This window comes from Sapajus apella, unplaced genomic scaffold (genome assembly GCF_009761245.1).
Source record: "Sapajus apella isolate SASKATOON/1434 unplaced genomic scaffold, GSC_monkey_1.0 scaffold130, whole genome shotgun sequence".
Lineage (NCBI taxonomy): Eukaryota > Metazoa > Chordata > Mammalia > Primates > Cebidae > Sapajus > Sapajus apella.
Window position 1 is genome coordinate 151,646 of NW_022437070.1, and position 22,254 is coordinate 173,899.

At 50.5% G+C, this 22,254-nt stretch overlaps 2 protein-coding genes across 7 annotated transcripts in view; one reads left to right on the forward strand and one right to left on the reverse strand.

The window, feature by feature from the left end:
* Positions 1 to 1,383, reverse strand: part of LIG1 (DNA ligase 1) — a 48,433-nt gene extending 47,050 nt beyond the window's left edge. Inside the window, exon 1 of one of the 6 annotated variants that reach the window (XM_032262496.1) lies at positions 1,035 to 1,383. The gene's annotated coding sequence lies outside the window, so the exon portion shown is untranslated. Of the gene's footprint in view, positions 1 to 389; positions 614 to 1,034 lie in introns of those variants that run through there. The other 5 variants (XM_032262501.1, XM_032262500.1, XM_032262497.1 and 2 more) reach the window with 5 other exon arrangements.
* Positions 1,384 to 1,551: 168 nt separating this feature from the next.
* ZSWIM9 (zinc finger SWIM-type containing 9) lies at positions 1,552 to 15,548 on the forward strand. The gene is made up of 5 exons (XM_032262836.1): positions 1,552 to 1,809; positions 2,572 to 2,858; positions 7,499 to 7,811; positions 13,194 to 13,785; positions 15,178 to 15,548. The coding sequence occupies exons 1-5, from the start codon at positions 1,738 to 1,740 to the stop codon at positions 15,546 to 15,548; spliced, it is 1,635 nt and encodes a 544-aa protein (XP_032118727.1). The 5' UTR covers positions 1,552 to 1,737.
* The last annotated feature ends 6,706 nt before the right edge of the window (positions 15,549 to 22,254 follow it).

The window sequence follows — 22,254 nt, forward strand, 5'->3', positions numbered from 1 at the left end:
GATTCATTTATGTAACAATCTCTGCATGACAAAACTAGAAACGGTGAACACATTACTGGTTGCCAGGGGTCTGGGGAGGAGTTCCTATGTGGAGAGGGGCAACTGTTCCGTATCACAATTAAGATGAAGGTTACAGAAATCTATACAGGGGATCAAACTGCGCGGGTACACTGACACACAATCACACACACACAAACTGGTGAAAACTGAACAAGGTCTGTAATCAACAGAAGCATACTGATGTCAATTTCCTGGTTTCGAAATTGGACTACATTAGACGTCACCATTAGGGGAAGACGGATATACTTATTTTCACAACTTCCTTGAATCTATATTGCGAAATAAAAAGCAAAAACAACAGGTAAACTCCACCCCTTTATCAAGCATACATAAAGCCAGATTTCTCTCCATTCAGATGATTCTCCACCCTTTATGAGGCCTTTACCTTGACTTGGACCTTACCAGTGACCGCTCCCTGACACCACCTCACTCCAATAGGGCCCATTCCTTCCAGGTGACGCTGCCGGCGATTTACCTTCCTCTAGCTCCACCCTGTCAGGTGGCTCCGCCTCCCCGTGCTTCCGGTTCCTAGTCAGCCCCGCCCCTTGGCGCCTCTGCCTTCCAGGGAGACACGCCATCGTTCCCCAGCCCCTCCCCCTTCCAGATGGCCCCGCCTCCTAGGTGCTTCAGCTTTCACAGCTAGCCCCGCCCACAAACAGTCTTTCCAAGGCCCCGCCCCTCGGCTCCCTTTGGCCCCTCCCCCTTCCAGGTGGCCTCGTCCTTGAAGGCTTCTTCTCAGAGGCCCTGTCCAACTGTCTCTGTCTCTCGTCTACCCTCTCCCTCTGGGGGACGCCGCTCTGCACCCTCCGGCGGTCCGCCGCCCGCGCTTTTCCCTCTCCACCGCGCTCTTGGCCGTCTCAGTGTCCTCACGCCCATTCTTCTGCGGACACCCCGACATGCCGAAGCATGGGCCCAAGCATTCGGCGCGCCCGCCGCCCTCTGTCCCCCATCTGCTCGCAAGGGGCCCCACTTGCCTCGCGCTGGTCCCACGCGCCGCTCCCCGGACAACACACTGAGATCCGCCGGGTGCGCCTCTGCAGCGTCAACCAAATTCGCGCCACCGCATTCGCGCGCAGACGTCGGGAGGGCGGGGGCGGGGCAGAGCCGAGGGGCGGAACCTGGGCACCGCCCGCGCCGCCGCGGTAGCCTGGGAGTCGTAGTCTCCCGAATGGGAGGAGAGCGGGAAAAGGGGTGAAGTGAGGCGAGCCCTCCCGCAGAGCACACTGGGAAAATGTCCCGAGCTTTCCCTCGCCCTGGATGAGCGGGTGTGGCTAAGGATCCGAGGAGTGACTGGCGGGGAAAAAAAAAGGTGGAAGCACCAGCGCGAGGCACGGCGGGAAGAGAGGCGGGAGGCCGCGCAGGGCATCCCGGGAGCAAGGGCCGGGCCAGGCCTGGGCGCGGAGCATTGTGGGAGGTGGACGCCGCTCCGGGGCGGGTAGGTGAGTGGGGAGGGGCGGGAAGGGTGCACATCTTGGGGAGGGGAGAGGCACAGCTAGGTGGGCGGCGGGGCTGGAAGGGGCCGCAGCGGGCGGGACGGAGAGTAGGAGCGGCGGGAGCGGGCTGGATGGGGCTGCTCGAGGGGAGACGCGCAGCTGGACGTGGGGGGAGCATCTGGGGTGAAGGAGCCCATCCGAGGACGAGGGGCCTTGTCTAGAACGAAGATGCATATTGCGGGGGATGGTGGGTGTAGCTGGGAGGAGGGGCCCACAGCTGGACTGGGGACCGCAGCTGCGGAGGAGGGGACCACAGGTGAATATTGGTGACACTTCCGAGGAGAACTAGCCACAAGTGGGGCACACACCTGTAGGCGACGCATCGATCACTGCATGTGGCCAGCACATCTGGAGATGGGAGCCCCTAAGGGAAGCCCTAGCCACAGCTGCTGTGGCGAGCCACAGGGTCATATCCGGGGGAGGGGCAACAGCTGCACACCAGAGACACATCTGGGGAGTGCGGAGCCACAGGTGCATGAAGCATGGGACTAGGTCCCGGGTCCGTGGCCTGGATGTGGGAGCACATCTGGAGATGGAGTGTCTTTGGAGGGATCACAGCCAACTGTTGACTCATGGAAGGGGGAGTTCCGGAAGAATATGAGCACTAGAGGTTGCCCTTGGGCGAGAGACCTGGCTGGAGGGGGAGGAGGTTTTAGCTGGAGTTTGAGAACACATTTGTGGGGGGGGCTGCCTACATCTGAGCTTAAGGGTCATATTTTGGGAGAAGGGATTCCAACCGTACCTAAGGGTCACATCTGTGGAGGAGGAGACGAAGGGGAATTAGAAATCAAGATGACAGGCTCCAAGTGAACCAGGGATAAGGTGGTGGGAGGAGGCCAAAGAAAGGTTGGAGGTTTATATTTATATATTTGAAGAGAAAAATGGGCATGTCTGACCCCTGCACTACCCACCTTGATAGAGGCGCCAGCACCCACGAGGCAGTCCGAGGATGGAATAGATGAGACACCCCGGGTGGGGATGGGTCTGATAGCCTCCTGTTCTCCCCTCCTCCACGCAGGCCCCCAGGATGGAGCGGCCGGAGCCCCCACCCGGGACGGTGGCGGCGGGGCAGGAGGAGCAGGAGCTGCGGGAGCGGGCTTTCTTCTCGTGGGCGGAGTTCAGCCGCTTCTTCGATGCGTGGTGCCAGCAGCGGCTGGCGCTCTTCTTCGTCAAGAGCTCCATGCACCTGGCGCGCTGCCGCTGGGCCAGCGCGCCCCCGCTCTACACGCTCATCGACGTGCTCAAGTACAGCTACGTGCGGCTCGTGTGCAAGGACGTGCGTGCGCCCAACCGGCCCGCTGTGGGGTGCGTGAACCTGAGCCACCATCCTGCTGGGGCGGGGGTGGGGGCACAGGAGGAGGACGGGGGCCAGTGGGAGATGGGCAGAGAACACCCAGAGATGCAAAGGGAGAGAAGTGGACTGAGACAGCCAGATGCACCTTGCAAAGAGGCGGGAGGCAAGGAGGGACGCGTACTGAGAGAGAGTAAAGGCACTCACTGACCAAGAAATGGTGTAGGCCCCGACTCACAGACTTTTTTTTTTTTTTGAGAGGGAGTCTTAACTCTGTCGCCCAGGCTGGAGTACAATGGTGGCATCTGGGCTCATTGCAACTCCCCCTCCCAGGTTCAAGGGATTCTCCTGCCTCAGCCTCCCAAGTAGCTAGGACTACAGGCACCCGCCATCATGCCCAGCTAATTTTTGTATTTTTGTAGAGACAGGGTTTCACCATGTTGGCCAGGCTGGTCTCGAACTCTTGACCTCAGGTGATTCCCCCCCCCCACCTCGCCTCCCAAAGTGCTGGAATTACAGGCATGAGCCACTGCGGCCAGCCAAATTGACCCCAATTTTATTTTATTTTATTTGAGACAGATAAAATAAACTCTCCACAGCTGCTCAAAGCAGAGTCTCTCCAGTGTCACAGCCCAGGTCAGCCCGTGAGCCTCAATCTGTTTTCCATGCTGGAGTGCAGGGGTGCGATCTCGGCTCACTGCAACCTCTGCCTCCTGGGCTGAAGCAATTCTCCTGCCTCAGCCTCCCAAGTAGCTGGGATTACAGGCGCGCACCACCACGCCTGGTTAATTTTTGTATTTTTAGTAGAGACGGGGTTTCACCATGTTGCCAGGCTGGTCTTGAACTCCTGACCTCATGATCCATCTGCCTTGGCCTCCCAAAGTGCTGGGATTACAGGCGTGAGCCACCTCATGGCACCCGGCCTGACTCCCAATTTTAAACAGGGATTATTCCCCACACAACGTTAGGTTTCTGGCTTCCATTAGAACACCAGAAGAGGTGAGCCCATGTTTCCATTGGCAGACAGGCACCCCTCTTGGATAGGGCTTTGCTGCCCAGGTTTGCCCCAGACCCTGCCACTCTCTGCTGCCTCATGCCTGCTGCTGTCATTTCCTTGTTTTGCCTGCCTGGCCTCAGCAGGTGTGTGAGTTTGAGACTCTGGGTTGGGGAGCTGTAGACAAGTGCAGAGCACTTAAGAACACAGGCTCTGCCTTCAGGCTGCCTGAGACAGGCTCCACCGCTTCCTGGATGGGTGTCTTTGGGCAATGGACTTCACATCGCCAAGCCTCAGTTTTCTCATCTCTGAAATGGGGTTATCATGATACCCGCTTCACGGGGCCATTGCGAGGATGCCGGTGAGATCATGCAGGAGAAAGACACTTACCCCTGGTGCCTGGAACATGGGGTGGCTGGTTAAGTGAGAGCTGGTACAGGATTCAAGAGCATGGACTCTGGGTCATTGCACTGTGGATGCTGCTGAGTGAGTGACCCCACCCTTCTGTGGCCTCAGTTTCCTCCTGTGGACAATGGGGGACATAATAGTATCTATCTCATAGGTAAATAATTCAGAAAGGCATCCAGCACAGAGTAAGCGTGCTCTAACAGCTCCTTTCCCCGTAGGTATTTAAACATGTATTGTGAGATGACTGTTCTTGCAACTTTTCTTCTCACGGCTTGTTCTAGAAACAGAGACTCAGAGATCTGAAAGCAGAACAGCATCAAACACACACATCACCCACAAACCTAGAACGTTAGAGCGCGCAGGAAGCTCAGACCTCACCAGAAACCTATGAACAGAACCCAATTCAATGTGGCACATACTTAAGCATACTTGAGCATCTGCTATGTGCATGCGCTTCACTAGACATTCGGAAGCCAAAGCTGATCTCAGCCCTTGAACAGCTCAGAACTTAATGGGGGAGACAAATCCAAAAAAAAAAAAAAAAATAGGCAGATAGGTGACCCATAGTCGGAGTGAGATTGACGGGGAGATGAGAGGAGGATGCAAAGGGCGTGGTCAGTTCCACTTGAGAGTGTGCTGGGTGGTTCTGGAAGGCTTCCTGGAAGAGGTAAGCAGAACCCTGAAGAATTCTGTTGCTATGTTTGTGTATGTATAGTATTTGACCTAACACACGCACACACACACACACACAAGGTACTAGGTACCTTGTACAGGTACCATCCCAAGTGTTCTACAAATATCAGAGACAGCCAAGGAGCAGGAGAGACAGGGCTGTGGAGGGGCAAGGACAGTGCCCTGGGTCCACCCCTGGGACTGGGTAGATGATGAGATGGTCTCTGGATGGGGAGTGGGGGAGCCGGTGGTTGATGAGCCGGTTGAGGAATGCTGTCTTGGACCCATCATATCTGGATCCCCCACTCTCCCCAGCTGCTGAAAGCAGGGCCTCTCCAGTGTCACAGCCCAGGGACAGCCCAGGAGCCCAGGTCAGGCTGGAGAAATTAGTGTGTAAGGAAAGGCAGGAAATGAGGCTGGAGTGGTGTCCCGCCCGGACCTGGCAGGGCTGCGTCCAGGGGCTGGGGATTTATGTGAAGGGTGGTGGGGCCCTAGAAGGCTGTGAATAGGGTGAGTTCTGGGTGGAGGACGATCCCTGTGGGGCTGTGTGGGAAACGATCTGGGGAGAGAGAGAAGGGATGCTAAGGAGGAAGCTGGGGCTTAGGGCGCAGGGGACACAGACGCAAGCTTTCTTCCTGGCCACTCCTTCCCCCTTTCCAGAGGTTGCACAGTGACACTCTCCAAGCCAGCGCTCCTGCAGCCTCAGCCCTCCCGCCCCAGTTCCTCCCCCGTCCTCTCTCTCAGCACTCCCCCCCCTCCCAGAACAGAGCTGCACAGCCTTTCTCAATACACACCAGCCTCTGAGGACACAAAGAGCTTGAAAACCTGAAAGATCAAGAATAAATGGGTAGCCGGGCGCGGTGGTCACACCTGTAATCCCAGCACTTTGGGAGGCTGAGGTGGTTGGATCACTTGAGGTCAGGAGTTTGAGACCAGCCTGTCCAACTTTGTGAAACCCCATCTGTACTAAAAATACAAAAATTAGCCAGGCTTGTGGCAGGCACCTGTAATCCCAGCTACTCAGGAGGCTGAGACAGGAGAATCACTTGAACCCAGGAGGCAGAGGTTGCAGTGAGCTGAGATTGTGCCACTGCACTCCAGCCTGGGCAACAGAGCGAGACTCTATCTCAAAAAAAAAAAAAGAATAAATGGGTAAGTGGAAGGCAAAACAAAGCAAAGCAATAGGTCCTTGAAAAAAAGTTTTGAAAATTGGCCGAGCACGGTGGCTCACACCTGTAATCCCAGCACTTTGGGAGGCCGAGGCAGGCGGATCACAAGGTCAGAAGTTTGAGACCAGCCTGGCCAACATGGTGAAACCCCGTCCCTACTAAAAATACAAAAATGAGCCAGGTGTGGTGGCGTGCACCTGTGATCCCAGCTACTCGGGAGGCTGAGGCAGAATCGCTTGAATCCAGGAGGCGGAGGTTGCAGTTGCACTCCAGCCTGGAGCAAGACCCCATCTCAAAAAAAAAAAAAAAGGAAAAAAAAGAAAATAGCAGCTACTATTTCTGCATGGTTTACTATGCACTAGCCCCTTTTCTAACTACTTCACACAATTTAATCCTCTTATTTAGCCCTCTTGACAAGGCTGAGAGACTAGTGTTACTATTAGCCCCACTTTCCAGGTAAGAAAACTGAGGCACAGAATGCTTAACAAGTGTTCCCAGGATAACATAGCCGCTAAGCGGGCAAACCAGGATCTGGACCCTCATTCTCGTTCCTAAGCCCATGCCTTTAATTACTACCCTCCTGCCTTTCTTTCTCTCTCTCTCTTTCTCTCTCCTCCCCTCATCTTTATTTCAGTCGTTCAATCCTCCGTGTGAGGGTGGAATGTGTTATAGGTACCCTAAGGATGTGTTGGTTTTGGGCACCAGCCTATCCATCCCTTCATCCAAGAGGTTTTTGGGTGCTCCTGCAATGTGCAAGATGTTTGTTTTAGATGCTCAGCTGTCTGTCGGGAATGTACATTACAGATGGAAATAAATACAGATCCCTACATGTGATGGACCCTGCCCTAATCTGGATATGGTCAGGGAAGACTTCCTGGAGGAGGTGATGCTGGCTGCGAGGCCTGAAGGATGAGTAGGAGATGACTAGGTGAAAAAGGAGAGGAATGTTTTATGAAAAGAGGAAAGAACTTACAATAAGTTGTGGAAATGGAAAAAAAGTGGATGGGTAGGACTTGGTGCGGGATGGTTTAGATGGAATGAAGACCATCTCCGAAAGCGGGTGTGCCAGGGGTTGTAGATTACATCATGGGATTCAGTCATTGAGTCATCACATATTTACTGAACCACCTCCAGAGGCCAAGCTTTACCTGTATTAACTCCTTCATGCACTCTTTCATAACAATTCTATGAGGAAGCTATGATAAGTGGGGTCTCCCTTTTAACCTATGAGGAGACTGAGGCACAGAGACTTGAATTTACTTGCCCGAGGTCACACAGCTGGCATTCTCTTAAGGCCCTCCACGCCTCTATGCCTGAAAATTAAATTCTTAGTTTAAAAAAAAAGGAGAGTAGAAAGGAAGAAAAGGGCAGCGGAGCGCCGTGACCACGGTGGCGGTCCTTTCTCCCACAGGCCCCCCCAGCCCGGCTGCCCCGCCTTCATCATCGTCAAGCTGAGCCCGCTGCGGGACCGCCTCGTGGTGACGGAGTGCCAGCTGACCCACTCACACCCGGCTTGCCCGCTGGAGTTTGCCTACTACTTCCGCCCGGGCCACCTGCTGGCCAACGCCTGCCTGCCGGTGCGCACCACCAACAAGATCTCCAAGCAGTTCGTGGCCCCAGCCGACGTGCGCCGCCTGCTCTCCTACTGCAAAGGCCGCGACCACGGGGTCCTGGACGCCCTGCACGTGCTTGAGGGCCTCTTCCGCACCGACCCCGAGGCCAAGGTGGGGTCTCGGGAGAGGCAGGATGGGGGGCGGGGGAGAGCCACGCTGAAGACTCGTGGTTCATTCATTCCTTCATCCGCCCTCCCATCCCTTCATTCCTTTATTCCATTCATCTGTTCATTCATTCAATGAGTAATTACCGAGGCACTGGGGATGCAGCAGCAAACCAGACACACGTGGTCTCTGTCAGCAGGGCTCTCACCTTCTAGTGTAGCTATCCAATAGAGCTTTCTTCCATGAAGGAAACGTTCTGTGTTTCTGCACTGCTCAGGATGGTAGCTCCCAGCCCCACGTGGCTATTGAGCCCTTGAAATGTGGCTCCTACACTGAGGAACTGAATTTAGTTTAATTAATTGAAATTTAAATAGTTACGGCTCTAAGCTACCTTGCAGAGGTAACTGCTAGAACCACCTTGCAGTTCTAGCAGGAGAAGCCAACAACCGCCAAACACATGCAAATGTGATCTAATATCACTAGGGACCGAGAGCTAGCAGGGAGAGGGGCCGCAGGGATGCCAAGTGCTATGTTTTCTCTTTTTTTTTTTTTCGAGTCCTCAGTGTCACCCAGCCTGAGTGCAGTGGTGCAGTCATGGCTCACTGCACCCTCAACGTCCCAGGTGCAATCAGTCCTCTCACCTCATTCTCCCAAGTAGCTGGGACAACAGGCGTGCACCATCACACCCAGTTTTTTAGTTTTTGCAGAGATGTTGGGGGGGGTCTCCCTGTGTTGCCCAGGCTAGTCTTGAACTCCTGGACTCAAGCAGTCCTCCTGCTTCGGCCTCCCAAAGTGCTGGGGTTACAGGCATGAGCTACCACGCCTGGCCTATTTATATTTTTATTTAAAAATTGAACTACACAAATAGAAAATGCACAAATAATAAGTATTTAGTTTGATGAATGTTCACAAGGGGAGAACACACCTGAACCCACCACCCAGATGGAGAATTGGAAGAGAAAGCGCCATGTCCTGTAATATGACGGAGCGATGAGTATTATAAAGGAGAGGCTGGGCACAGTGGCTCACTTTGGGAGGCAGAGGTGGCGGGATCATGAAGTCAGGAGATCGAGACCATCCTGGCCAACATGGTGAAACTCTGTCTCTATTAAAATACCAAAAAAAAAAAAAAAATGTTGGGCATGGTGGCACACCCCTGTAGTCCCAGCTATTCAGGAGGCTGAGGCAGGAGAATCACTTGAACCTGGGAAGTGGAGGTTGCAGTGAGCTGAGATCACGCCACTGTACTCCAGCCTGGCAACAGAGTAAGACTCCGTCTCAACAACAACAAAAAAAGAAGAAACCCTGATTCACGCCACCAGCCCAAGCCCAGTCCTCTGTCCCGACGTAATGTCAATAATAATTTTAGCTAATGTTTATCAAGCACTTACTATATGCCAGGCACTACCCTAAGTGCTTTCCGTACTATAACTCATTTCAGTCTCACCAGAGCCCTGTGAGGAAACAGACCACCATTCTTATCACCATGTTACAGACAAGAAAACCGAAGCAAAGAGATGTCAAGTAACTGGCTCAAAGTCATACAGCTATTTAGTGACAGAGCTGGGCTTCGGACCCATACAGCCTGGATCTAGACCCATGGTCTTCACCGTGGGGACACACACACATGCATTTCCTCCTCTGCTGGTCCTTGCTGACCTACTCTCTCTCACCCACTGCCCACCATTACGTAAAATAAGCCTCAGCTGCTCATCCCTGGAATCGCCCTCTGTAGGACTGCTCCTATGCAAAGCAGCTCATTCATAAATTAGAGCCTGCCCTGGAAAGGGATTGACTTTTCATTTTGAAGACTGTCTTGGAATCTAGGCTCAACCAAGGTTGGCTCCTGGGTCTGTGTTTTGGCCTGCCTTAATACCACTAAATGAAGGGAAGAAGGCCGGGCGCAGCGGCTCACGCCTGGAATCCCAGCACTTTGGGAGGCCGAGGCGGGTGGATCACGAGGTCAGGAGTTTGAGACCCCAGCCTGGCCAATATGGTAAACCCCTTCTCTACTAAAAATACAAAAATTAGCCAGGTGTGGTGGTGTGCGCCTGTAGTCCCAGCTACTCGAGAGGCTGAGGCCGAAAAACCACTTGAACCCAGGAGGCAGAGGTTGTAGTGAGCCGAGATCGCACCACTGCACTGCAGCCTAGGTGACAGAGCAAGACTCTGTCTCAAAAAAAAAAAAAAGAGGAAGAAGTTCTAGGAGAGAAGACAGAGAGTGAAGCAATATTTAAATATTTACTTTTTGAATATGTCATGTATTCACCTGGTTCTAAAAAGGGTATGTGGTGAAAAGTCTTGTCACCTCCTGTCCCCCAGGCCCCCTCTGTCCTGCCCCCAGAGTTATCAGTGGCTTATAAATCATATCTGGCTTTCTATCCTATGGACCAGCACTGCCCGGTGGAACTTTCTACAATGATAGAAATGGTCCTTATTCAGGCTGGGCATGGTGACTTGCGCCTGTAATCCCAGCACTTTGGGACTCTGAGGCAGGTGGATCACCTGGTGTCAGGAGTTCAAGACCAGCTTGGCCAATATGGAGAAACCTGGTCTCTACTAAAACTTCAAAATTAGCCAGGCATGGTGGTGGGTGCCTTTAATTTCAGCTACTTGGGAGGCTGCGGCACAAGAATCACTTGAACCCGGCAGGTGGAGGTTGCAGTGAGCTGAGATTACGCCACTGCACTCTGGCCTAGGTAACAGAGTGAGACTCTTGTCTCAAAAAACAAAACAAAACAAAAAGCAAGAAAGAAAGTGGTTCTTACCTGTAGTCCAGGACAGAGGCCACTGGTCACGCATGGCTATGGAATACTTAATGAGGCCTGTGTGACTGAGGAATGAAATTTTCATGTGATTTATTGAAATGTAAACAACCTAATGTGGCTGGTGGCTTCTGGATGGGACAGCACCGCTCTGCACATATACAGGCCAATTTGCATGTCTGTATTTTTAACTTTATTTCTTCTTTCTGTCTTCCCCATCCCCCACCCCCAACAAGGCAGCCTGTTGTACACACTGTTTTGTTTTGTTTGTTTTGAGACAGGGTTTCACTCCTGTCACCCAGGCTGGAGTGCAGTGGTACGCTGCCGGCTCCCTACAACCTCCACCTCCTGGGCTCAAGTGATTCTCCTGCCTCAGCCTCCTGAGTAATCGGGATTACAGGCGTGCACCACCACACCTGGCTAATTTTTGTATTTTTAGTAGAGACGAGGTTTTGGATCACAATCAAGTGATCCACTCACTTTGGCCTCCCGAAGTGCTGGGATTACAGGTGTGAGCCACTGCACCCAGCTTGTACACACTGTTTTGCATCTTGCTTTATATGTCAGAGAGTGCCAGATGTCAGCGTCTTTCATTCGTCCTCTGGGACTGGTCAAATCCCCCTGAGAAAAATCCTCCAACCTCCTGGCTGGGGGTGAAGGGCAGGCTGCCAGCTGTGGGAGCCACACCAGGGCAGAGGCAGGGAGCTGGCAGGCATTCAGACAGCAAGTTGCATTCAGTCCCGGGAGAGGGGAAACAGGATTTGGAGGTCTAGCTGCTGCTGAAACAGCCCTCAGTTAATCTTTAGTTTCCCTTGCACAAAACTGGCCTGGTGTTGCCAGCTCCTTTGGAGAACTTTGCTACTGGTTCTCAGCATCCCCCAATTGCTGGCTGAGGATTCATGGGTTTTGGGGGGGTGGGGTGGGGTGGAATAAGCATGTCTGGCTGCTTTCCAGTTTCCAAAGTTCTGTCCCTGTCATATTGCCTCTGTCTTTATTTATTTATTTTTTTAAAAAAGCCATTTAAAAAATAGACGTACTTGAGGTTCAAGAAAGAAACTAGAGAGGTATTCAATCCATCACTTTTACACAGAAGCTTCACTTTTTTTACTTATAAAATCTACAGAAAGAGTTCGATATTATTAATGTATTAATAATATAATAGTAATATAATGTAATAGATATGCAATATTAATATAATATGTAATTCATATTATAATATGTAATATTAATAATACAATAGGTGTAATGGCTCACATCTGTAATTCCAACACTTTGGGAGGCCAAAACGAGAGGATCACTTGAGCCCAAGAGTTCAAGACCAGCCAGGCCAACATAACAAGCCCCTGTCTCTACAAAAAATTTAAAAAGTCAGGCATAGTGGCATGCATCTGGAGTCCCAGCTACTCGGGAGGCTGAGGCATGAGGGTTGCCTGAGCCCAGGAGGCTGGGGCTGCAGTATGCTATGATCACACCACTGCACTCCAGCCTTGACAACCGGCTGAGACCCTTTCTCAAAATAAATAAATAAATGAAGAGCTTTAAATTTTCATCCCAGGGCTGGGCGCGGTGGCTCACACCTGTTATCGTAGCACTTTGGGAGGCTGAGGCAGGCGGATCACCTAAGGCGGGGAGTTCAAGTGCAGCCCAACCAACATGGAGAAACCCTGTCTCTACTAAAAATACAAAATTAGCCCGGCATGGTGGCACATACCTGTTATTCCAGCTACTCTGGAGGCTGAGGCAGGAGAATCACTTGAACCCAGGAGGCGGAAGTTGTGGTGAGCCGAGATCATGCCATTGCACTCCAGCCTGGGCAACAAGAGCAAAACTCCATATCAAAAAAAAAAAAAAAAAAAAAAAAAAAAAAAAAGTTTCATCCCAAGCCTAGTCAAGTAACAATCAAATGGTCTCTGCACTTCCCAGCAGTCTTCCAAAGGAAGGATTATTTTGTGTAAAGTGCCTGACACTTCCTGAGTTGGGGTTGCTCTCTGGATCTTTGGAGAGGGTCAGACAAAAAAGATGTGCCCAATATGGACAAGATTGGACAAGATTGTTGACACCTTTTTTTTCTTTTTAGACGGAGACTTGCTCTGTCACCAGGCTGGAGTGCAGTGGTGCGATCTTAGCTCACTGTAATCTCTGCCTCCCAAGTTCAAGCGATTTCCCTGCCTCAGCCTCCCGAGTAGCTGGGACTACAGGCGTGTGCCACCAGGCCCGGCTAATTTTTGTTTCGTTTTGTTTTGTTTTGAGACAGAGTTTTGCTCTGTCACCCAGGCTGGAGTGCAGTGGCACGATCTTGGCTCACTGAAACCTAATTTTTGTATTTTTAATAAAGACGGAGGTTTCCCCATATTGGCCAGGCTGGTCTCGAACTCCTGACCTCAAGTGATCCGCCCGCCTCGGTCTCCCAAAATGCTGGGGTTACAGGCGTGAGCCACCGCGAGAGTCTGTTTTTTACCATTTCCCTGCACTGCCCCCTGCCGCTCACAAGAATAAATGCATATGCAGGCAAGAATGAATGAGTTCCCATTTCCGTAGAAGAGGAAACCGAGGTCGAGGAGCTGGGCGGCGGGACCCCAGCATCCTCTGACCTCTTTCCTTACCTCCCCGGCCCCGCCCGCAGGTGAAGCTGGTGTTCGTGGAGGACCAGGCGGTGGTGGAGACGGTGTTCTTCCTGACGTCGCGCACCAGGGCCCTGCTGCGGCGCTTCCCGCGCATGCTGCTGGTGGACCGGCTGCCGGGGCTGCAGGGCGCGCTGGATCTGCTGGCCGTGCTGTGCGTGGACGGCGCGGGCCGTGCGCGCCAGGCTGCCTGTTGCGTGGCGCGCCCGGGCACGCCGAGCCTGCTGCGTTTCGCGCTGGCGTCGCTGCTGCAGAGTGCGCCAGACGTCAAAGGCCGCGTGCGCTGCCTCACCGCCGGGCCGGAGGTGGCGGCACAGCTGCCCGCGGTGCGTCAGCTGCTGCCCTGCGCGCGTGTGCAGATCTGCCGCGCGCAGGGCCTGGAGACGCTCTTCAGCAAGGCGCAGGAGCTGGGCGGCGCTGGCCGCGAGGACCCGGGCCTGTGGTCGCGCCTGTGCCGCCTGGCTGGCGCGTCGTCGCCCGCCGCCTACGACGAGGCGCTGGCCGAGCTGCACGCCCATGGCCCGGCCGCCTTCGTCGACTACTTCGAGCGCAACTGGGAGCCCCGCGGCTTGACCCTCTCCATATGCCTCACATGTCCAGCTCACAAGTGTCAATTCAAGTTTAGCCTAAAGCTGCCTCCTTACGTATTTTAAGTTCGGCCTGAAGGGTTTTCTGTACATTGTGAACTGTAACAAGTGAGGTATAAACCAAAGGTGAGCCTACACTTGTGCCAATCGCTGAGTTTTCGGCAATCACATGTAGCCAACTGGTCTAATTGTGTTCAAATAAGGCAAACACTGAACTGTAATCAATCCAGCTGTTTTCTGTACCTCACTTCCGTTTTCTGTATGCCACCTGCCTTTTTCTGTCCACAAATCGTCCACCATATGGCTGTGCTGGAGTTTCAGCCTACTCTGGCTCAAGGCTGCCTGATTCGTGAATCTTTCATGGCTCAATTAAACTCTGTTTATTTATTTTGAGATGGAGTCTCGCTCTGTTGCCTGGGCTGCCGTGCAGTGGCATGATCTCGGCTCACCACAACCACCTCCACCGCCTGTGTTCAAGCATTCTCATGCCCCAGCCTTCCCAGTAGCTGGGATTACAGGCACCCGCCACCACACCGGCTAATTTTTTGTATTTTAGTAGAGACGGGGTTTCATCATGTGGGCCAGGCTGTTCTTGAACTCCTGACTTGAAGCCATCTGCCCTCCTCAGCTTCCAAAAGTACTGGGATTACAGGCGTGAGCCACCGTGCCCGGCAATTCAACTTCTTTAAATTTAATTCATCTGAAGTTTTTCTTTTATCACAAGTCACATCAATCCCTCAGGCCCCTGCTCAAATGCCACCTCCCCCTGAAAGCCATCCTTAACTTGTGTCTCTAAAGAGCCACACCAGCCCCTTTCTTTGCTTTATCCTTCACAGCCCTTACCACTACTTGAAATTATGCCACACAGCTATTTACCACCTTGGCCTTGTGGTTAAACTTATCAAGTATGAAGCCAGACTGCTTGGGTTCAAATCCCAGCTCCACTACTTCCTTGCCATGTGACCATCATGTTCAGCCTACGTTACAGTTTAGGGGTCATAATAGTACTTGTCTCATAAGGCTTTGTGAGGATAAATGAATCAGTGTGTGCACCAATGTCCTAATGCTGCCTGAATTTCCGTTTTCCCCAAAGCAACCCAGTTACTTATTAACATACTGTTTTTTCCAGTAACCTGTGTTCACCGTTGTTATGTCAATCTCCTCCCGCCAAAATGTAAGCTCTATTTTGTTTTCCTTTGCATCCCCAGTGACTAGAACAATGCCTGTTGCAAAGTAAGCTTTGAGTTCAAAAAAAAAAAAAAAAAAGAAGGAAAAAAGAAAAAAGGGGGGGGGCTGCCAGGGATGGCTGGCGCTTCATGATGCTTCACTGTTGCTCTGGTGACGATCCAGTCTGCAGGAAGATCCCAGCTTCCATAACCTTGTCCCTACCTGCAACCAGCTCACCCATTGGCCACCTGTATCTGCCGCCGTAGCAGCCAGAAAACTGCAACTCCCAGCAGGCTGAGCGCCACCAGCACTTTCACGCCTAGTCCCTTTGCTAAGAGCGAGCGCCTGCGCAGTAGAATCCACGGGCCCAGAGCTCCATCTGAGCATGTGCAGGGGGCGGGGTGTTTCCTTCGCCGGCTGGCGGGAGAGGAGTGGGCAGGACCCGGTTCCAAGCTGAGCTCGGCTCTCCTTGTCCAGAGGGTCTGGGCACCGGGGCTGCCAACTCGGGGTGTGGAGTGGGGGCGGGAAACCTGCTTCGGTCGCCATGGTTACGAGCCGCTCAGCGCGCTGAGGAAGACTCAAAGGTTAGCGTTGCCACAGTAACCCTGGATTGGAGAGGGGACGGGGATCAGAGACCTCGCGGGAGAAATTAGACTTAACAGCCTGGGAACTGGTGGGACGGAGAGCGTGCCGAAGGAATCAGTTTGCAGTAAGGGGAGTTAGGGTGATATGAGGAGAATTGGGATGCTTTGAATGAGAGGGAATGTTTTGATGAATTCCTATGTAATAAAGAGATTTGTGGGAGATCATTGAATCGATGTTGCTAGGTACTTGGGATGCTCAAGGGAAATGCAGTAGGAAAATTGGGGTGTTAAGCTCATTTGCTATTCTGCAGCTATTTATAGAGCTCCTGCTGTAAGCCTGGCATGGTCAGATGTTGACAGTACTGGTGAACCGGACAGATGTGACAACAGAGGGAATTGGGGTTTCATGGAGCAGGAGAGGTAGAGGAAAAGTGGACTCTTGTCCTCTATGGGAGCGACTGGGAGGCGACTGGGAAGAACTGGCGCTATAAGGAGAAGCTGGAGATTTTATAAGGGAATTGAGGTATTATATAAGTTAATTCTGTTACTAATTATAGAAAGCCAACTCAGTAGCAGCCTCTAGGAAGCACTGCAGATTCCTTACTATGCAAAGGGATTTAGGGATAGGGTTACCAGATTTAGGGGGAAAGCAATGCTCAGTTACATTCTAATTTCAGGAAATGCATAATACTGTAGTTACTCCCTGTTTATCAGAAATTCAAATTTAGCTGGGCATTCTGTATTTTCTTTGGCAACTCTCATTATGGGTACTTTGTGAAGAGTGGCTTATTATAGGGGACACAGGTATTACAGAGTACTTGGGTTGTATGTGGAGCTAGGGATAGTCAGGAAAAGTCGGAGTGTTGAAGCCAACACTAAGAACAGCACTTACGGCTGGACACGGTGGTTCACGCCTATAATCCCAGCACTTTGGGAGGTGGAGGTGGGCGGATCACGAGGTCAGGAGATTGAGGCCATCCTGGCTAACGTGGTGAAACCCCGTCTCCACTAAATATACAAAAAAAAAAAAAAAAAAAAAAAAAAAAAAAAACATTAGCTGGGCGTGGTGGTGTGCGCTCGTAGGCACAGCTACTTGGGAGGCCAAGGCAGGAGAATACTTGAACCCGGGAGACGGAGGTTGCAGTGAGCTGAGATTGTGCCACTGCACTCCAGCCTGGGCAACAGTGTGAGACTCCATCTCAAAAACAAACAAACAAAAAACCTAAAAAACGCTGCAATCTGGGGCTCTTGATCCACTTGCTCAAGCCCGCCCCCATTCTGTGGAGCATACTTTTGCTTCAATAAATCTGTGCTTTCGTTACTCCGCTCTTTTGTTGCTTTGTGTGTGATTTTGTTCAATTCTTCGTTCAACACATCAAGAACCCTGACAACTCACAGTCAAGACCTTCCACACAGTAACATCATCACTGCAGAAAGTTGACGTGTGGGGTGACAAGTGTGGAGGCTTCCTGGTTCCCAACTGTTCAACTTCATCTCTTATCAATTGCCCTCGTACTTCTCTGCCTCACCCCCAGCCTTCTCCCTGTTCCCCAAACAAGCCAATCTTGATCCAATCTCGCCCTGACTCTTAACCTCCGTTTGGAATGTCCACCCAGCCCTTGGCATGGCAGGTCTAACCGTCACCACCCCATGTTGGGGCTCACTCGGGGTGGCTAGCGAAATATTAGGGAAAGTTATATAGTCTCAAACCTTTTGGAAGTCTGAAAGGTTTTATTGGAACAGGCTGAAGGCAGCCAGTCCATTATGTTAGGGAAAAGATAGGGACAATAAGAGGCTTCCCCAGTGAAGTCTGTTTACCCCACATCCCTTTGTCTCTAATTTGTTTGCTCATGTAAACTTTGTGCTGGATGGTCCTCTCAGGGAGCTCAAAAGAGAATTACTTGTTAATAGTGTTTACTCTGGGCCCCGGAACCTAAAGGTTTTATCATGTGTAAAACCACTCTTTTAAACATGTTAATTATCCACAAGCACGTTGACTTTTAACCTCTGTTATGAAATTGATACTGAATAAATGAGAGGATGTGGAGAGGGTCTTAGTTGATTGGCCATGGTTGCCCTTGGAAAGTGGCCGAAGACCATCCCTAGCCCACTTGAATCACTGAAATAGGTGTAAGAGTGCATTTATTCCTCCATCCTGGAGTCAGGGTCTGCAGGACAGACCTCTGCAGGTGGTGATCGAGTATCTGTTTCAGAAGACTTACCGGTATCTGTCTTAGTTTGTTTTCTTGTGCTTATAACAGAATACCTGAAATGAGGTAATGTATAAAGAAAAAGAATTTATTTCTTCCAGTTATGGAGCCTGAGATGTCCAGGGTCAGAAGCCACATGTGGCTTCATGCCAGTGGGAATTCTGCAGAGTCCCAGGGCAGCATGGGGTGTCACATGGTGTGGTGGCTGAGGGTGCTAGCTCAGGTTTTGCTCCCACTTATTATAAAGCCACCAGTCCTACTCCCATGTAACCCCTTAATTGATTAAACCATGAATGAAGATTAATCCATTCATAAGGGCTCTGTCCTCATGCTCAGTCACCTCTTAAATACTCTCACCTCTCAATACTGTTACATGGGGATTAAATTTCTCTCTTTTTTTTTTTTTTTTGAGATGGAGTCTTGCTCTGTCACCCAGGCTGGAATGCAGTGGCACAATCTCGCCTCACTGCAACTTCTGCCTCCTGGGTTCAAGCAATTCTCTGCCTCAGCCTCTCGAGTAGCTGGAATTACAGGTGTCTGCCACTGTGGGTAACCCCCCACATGGGCTCTGAGGAAGGAGAGCTATGCAAACCCCGGGCACAATTAGTGCCCAAAGAATATCTTAGTTTATAGTGTTATTACACAGCTATTTCCTTTATATAATCCTTTATATATAATCATATATTAGTTTAAAGAATTAGTGCCTGAAGTATAACTTACTGCTTACATATATCTAGCTTATATAATCATACTTAGTACTTATATCTAGCATACTTAGTTTCATATAATCTTTCTACATAATCATATAACAGATGTACTCAGAGCTGTACTGACACATTTAGTGCTGATTTATATAATCCTTCTATATAACCATATAGTAGTTTGTAGTAAGAGGAATGCCTAGAGCAGTCACAAAGCAGAAGCAGTACATGGGAAAACAGCCAGACAAGGACAAGAACCAAAGACCCAGGCAGTGAGTTAAAGGTGCGCAGAGCAGGGATCTAGAACACAGAAGAGTGTGTGGGGAGGTGGGCGAATCTAAGACAAAGTCTCCCAGAGAAAGCAATTATGCTGAAATTAAAGGACGTGGGAATATACAGGAAAAGTGGCCATGAGGGGAATCCCAAAACAAAATAAAAAACCAAAAAGTCATGATTGCCGGGTGTGGTGTGTCACGCCTATAATCCCAGCACTCCGAGGCACGTGGATCACCTGAGGTCAGGAGTTCGAGACCAGCCTGAGAGACATGGAGAAACCCCTTGTTTACTAAAAAATTAGCTGCGCACGATGGTGCACACCTGTAATCCCAGCTACTTGGCAGCCTGAGGGGAAAGAATCGCTTGAAACTGGAGGTGGAGGTTGCAGTGAGCCCAGATCACCCCAATATCACTAGAGGTTAAAGATTAAAGGACAAGTTCTGAAGTCTAAAGCAAATACTGCTGATGGGTAATATCCCTGTCCACAAATCTTCCACCACATGGCTGTGCTGGAGTTTCAGCCTACTCTGGCTCAAGGCTGCCTGATTCGTGAATCTTTCATGGCTCAATTAAACTCTGTTTGTTTATTTTGAGATGGAGTCCCACTCTGTTGCCTAGGCTGGAGTGCAGTGGCGTGGTCTCAGCTGACCACAACAACCTCCACCTCCTGTGTTCAAGCATTCTCATGTCGCAGCCTTCCCAGTAGCTGGGATTACAGGCACCCGTCACCACACCCAGCTAATTTTTTGTATTTTAGTAGAGACGGGGTTTCATCATGTTGACGTCTGAAGTTTTTCGTTTATCACAAGTCACATCAATCCCTCAGGTAATATCCCTGGATGACCTCTCCCCCAAAAAGCCATCCGGGATGATCAAAGGTTAATTTTATAGGACTACATGAGTAGTTGGTTTATAAATTATTATAAACCAACAGCTGTAAGAAATCTATAAATCTTCAAATACTTTTAAAAGAAAGAAAGCGAAAGAAAAGAAGAAAGCGAGCGAACAGAGGTAAATCCACACACCTATGGTGAAATAATTTTTGACAGGATGCCAGGATAATGCAACACTCTTCAGCAAATGGGGCTGTAACAACTGGATATCCACATGCAAAGAATGGAGTTGGACATTATGATGGTTGATATTAAGTGTCGACTTGATTGGACCAAAAGATGCAAAGTATTGTTCCTGGGTGTGTCTGTGAGGGTGTCGCCAAAGGAGATGAACATTTCAGTCAGTGGGCTGGGAGAGGCAGACCCACCCTCAGTCCAGGTGGGCACCATCTACTCAGTAACCAGCAGGGTAGGGATAAAGCACACAAAGGAAGTGCAGACTTGCCGAGTCTCCCCGCCTTCATTTTCCACTGGTGCTGGATGCCTCCAGCCCACAAATATCAGACTCCAAGTTCTGCAACTTTTGTTAAGTTCTGGACTTAACACCAAGTGATTTGCCAGGAGCTCAGGCCTTTGGCCACACACTGAAGGCTGCCTTGTTGGCTCCCCTACTTTTAAGGTTTGGGGAATTGGACTGATCCACCATTGGCTTCCTTGATCCTCAACTTGCAGACAGCCTATCATGGGACTTTTCCTTGCAATCGTGTGAGTCAATTCTCCTTAATAAACTTCCTTTTACATACCTATATTCTATTAGTTCTGTCCTTCTAGAGAACACTAAGACACTTACACACACAGTAATATGCATACAGTAACACGACAGATATAACACATACAATAATTTAAAATGGATCACATGTTCAAATCTAAGAGCTAAAACTGTACTCTCATCTAGGTAAATCTCCATGACCTTGGATTTGGCAACTGTTTGATACCATATCAAAAGCACAAGCTGCTAAAAAAAAAAAAAAAAAAAAAGATAAATTGGACTTTGTTGGAAATGAAAACTATTTTGTACATCAAAAGACATTACTGAGCAAGTAGAAAGCAAGCCTTCAGAATCCGAGAAAATATTTAAAAATTACGTATCCAAGGGTCTAATATCCAGAATAAAGAACTACAACTCGGCCAGGTGCCGTGGCTCACCCCTGTAATCCCACCACTTTGGGAGGTCAAGGCGGGTGGATCGCTTGAAGCCAACAGTTTGAGACCAGCCTGGTCAGCACAGTGAAACTTCATCTCTATTAAAAATACAAAAATTAGCCAGGCTTACAGCAGGAGCTCTATAAATAACTGCAGAATAGCAAATGAGTTTAACACCCCAATTTTCCTACTGCATTTCCCTTGAGCATCCCAAGTACCTAGCAACATCGATTCAATGATCTCCCACAAATCTCTTTATTACATAGGAATTCATCAAAACATTCCCTCTCATTCAAAGCATCCCAATTCTCCTCATATCACCCTAACTCCCCTTACTGCAAACTGATTCCTTCGGCACGCTCTCCGTCCCACCAGTTCCCAGGCTGTTAAGTCTAATTTCTCCCGCGAGGTCTCTGATCCCCGTCCCCTCTCCAATCCAGGGTTCCTGTGGCAACGCCAAACTTTGAATCTTCCTCAGCGCGCTGAGCGGCTCATAACCATGGCGACCGAAGCAAGTTTCCCGCCCCCACTCCTCACGCCGAGTTGGCAGCCCCTGTGCCCAGACCCTCTGGACAAGGCTCGGCCTGTAACCGGGTCCTCCCCACTCCTCTCCCGCCAGCCGGCGAAGGAAACACCCCGCCCCCTGCACATGCTCAGATGGAGCTCTGGGCCCGTGGATTCTACTGCGCAGGCGCTCGCTCTTAGCAAAGGGACTAGGCGTGAAAGTGCTGGTGGCGCTCAGCCTGCTGGGAGTTGCAGTTTTCTGGCTGCTACGGCGGCAGATACAGGTGGCCAATGGGTGAGCTGCTTGCAGGTAGGGACAAGGTTATGGAAGCTGGGATCTTCCCGCAGACTGGATCGTCACCATAGCAACAGTGAAGTATCATGAAGCGCCAGTTCTCCTAGGCAGCCTGCCATTTTCATTCTTTCATCTTTTTTTTTTTTTTGAACTCAAAGCTTACTTTGCAACAGGCATTGTTCTAGTCACTGGGGATGCAAAGGAAAACAAAATAGAGCTTACATTTTGGCGGGAGGAGATTGACATAACAACGGTGAACACAGGTTACTGGAAAAAACAGTATGTTAATAAGTAACTGGGTTGCTTTGGGGAAAACGGAAATTCAGGCAGCATTAGGACATTGGTGCACACACTGATTCATTTATCCTCACAAAGCCTTATGAGACAAGTACTATTATGACCCCTAAACTGTAACGTAGGCTGAACATGATGGTCACATGGCAAGGAAGTAGTGGAGCTGGGATTTGAACCCAAGCAGTCTGGCTTCATACTTGATAAGTTTAACCACAAGGCCAAGGTGGTAAATAGCTGTGTGGCATAATTTCAAGTAGTGGTAAGGGCTGTGAAGGATAAAGCAAAGAAAGGGGCTGGTGTGGCTCTTTAGAGACACAAGTTAAGGATGGCTTTCAGGGGGAGGTGGCATTTGAGCAGGGGCCTGAGGGATTGATGTGACTTGTGATAAAAGAAAAACTTCAGATGAATT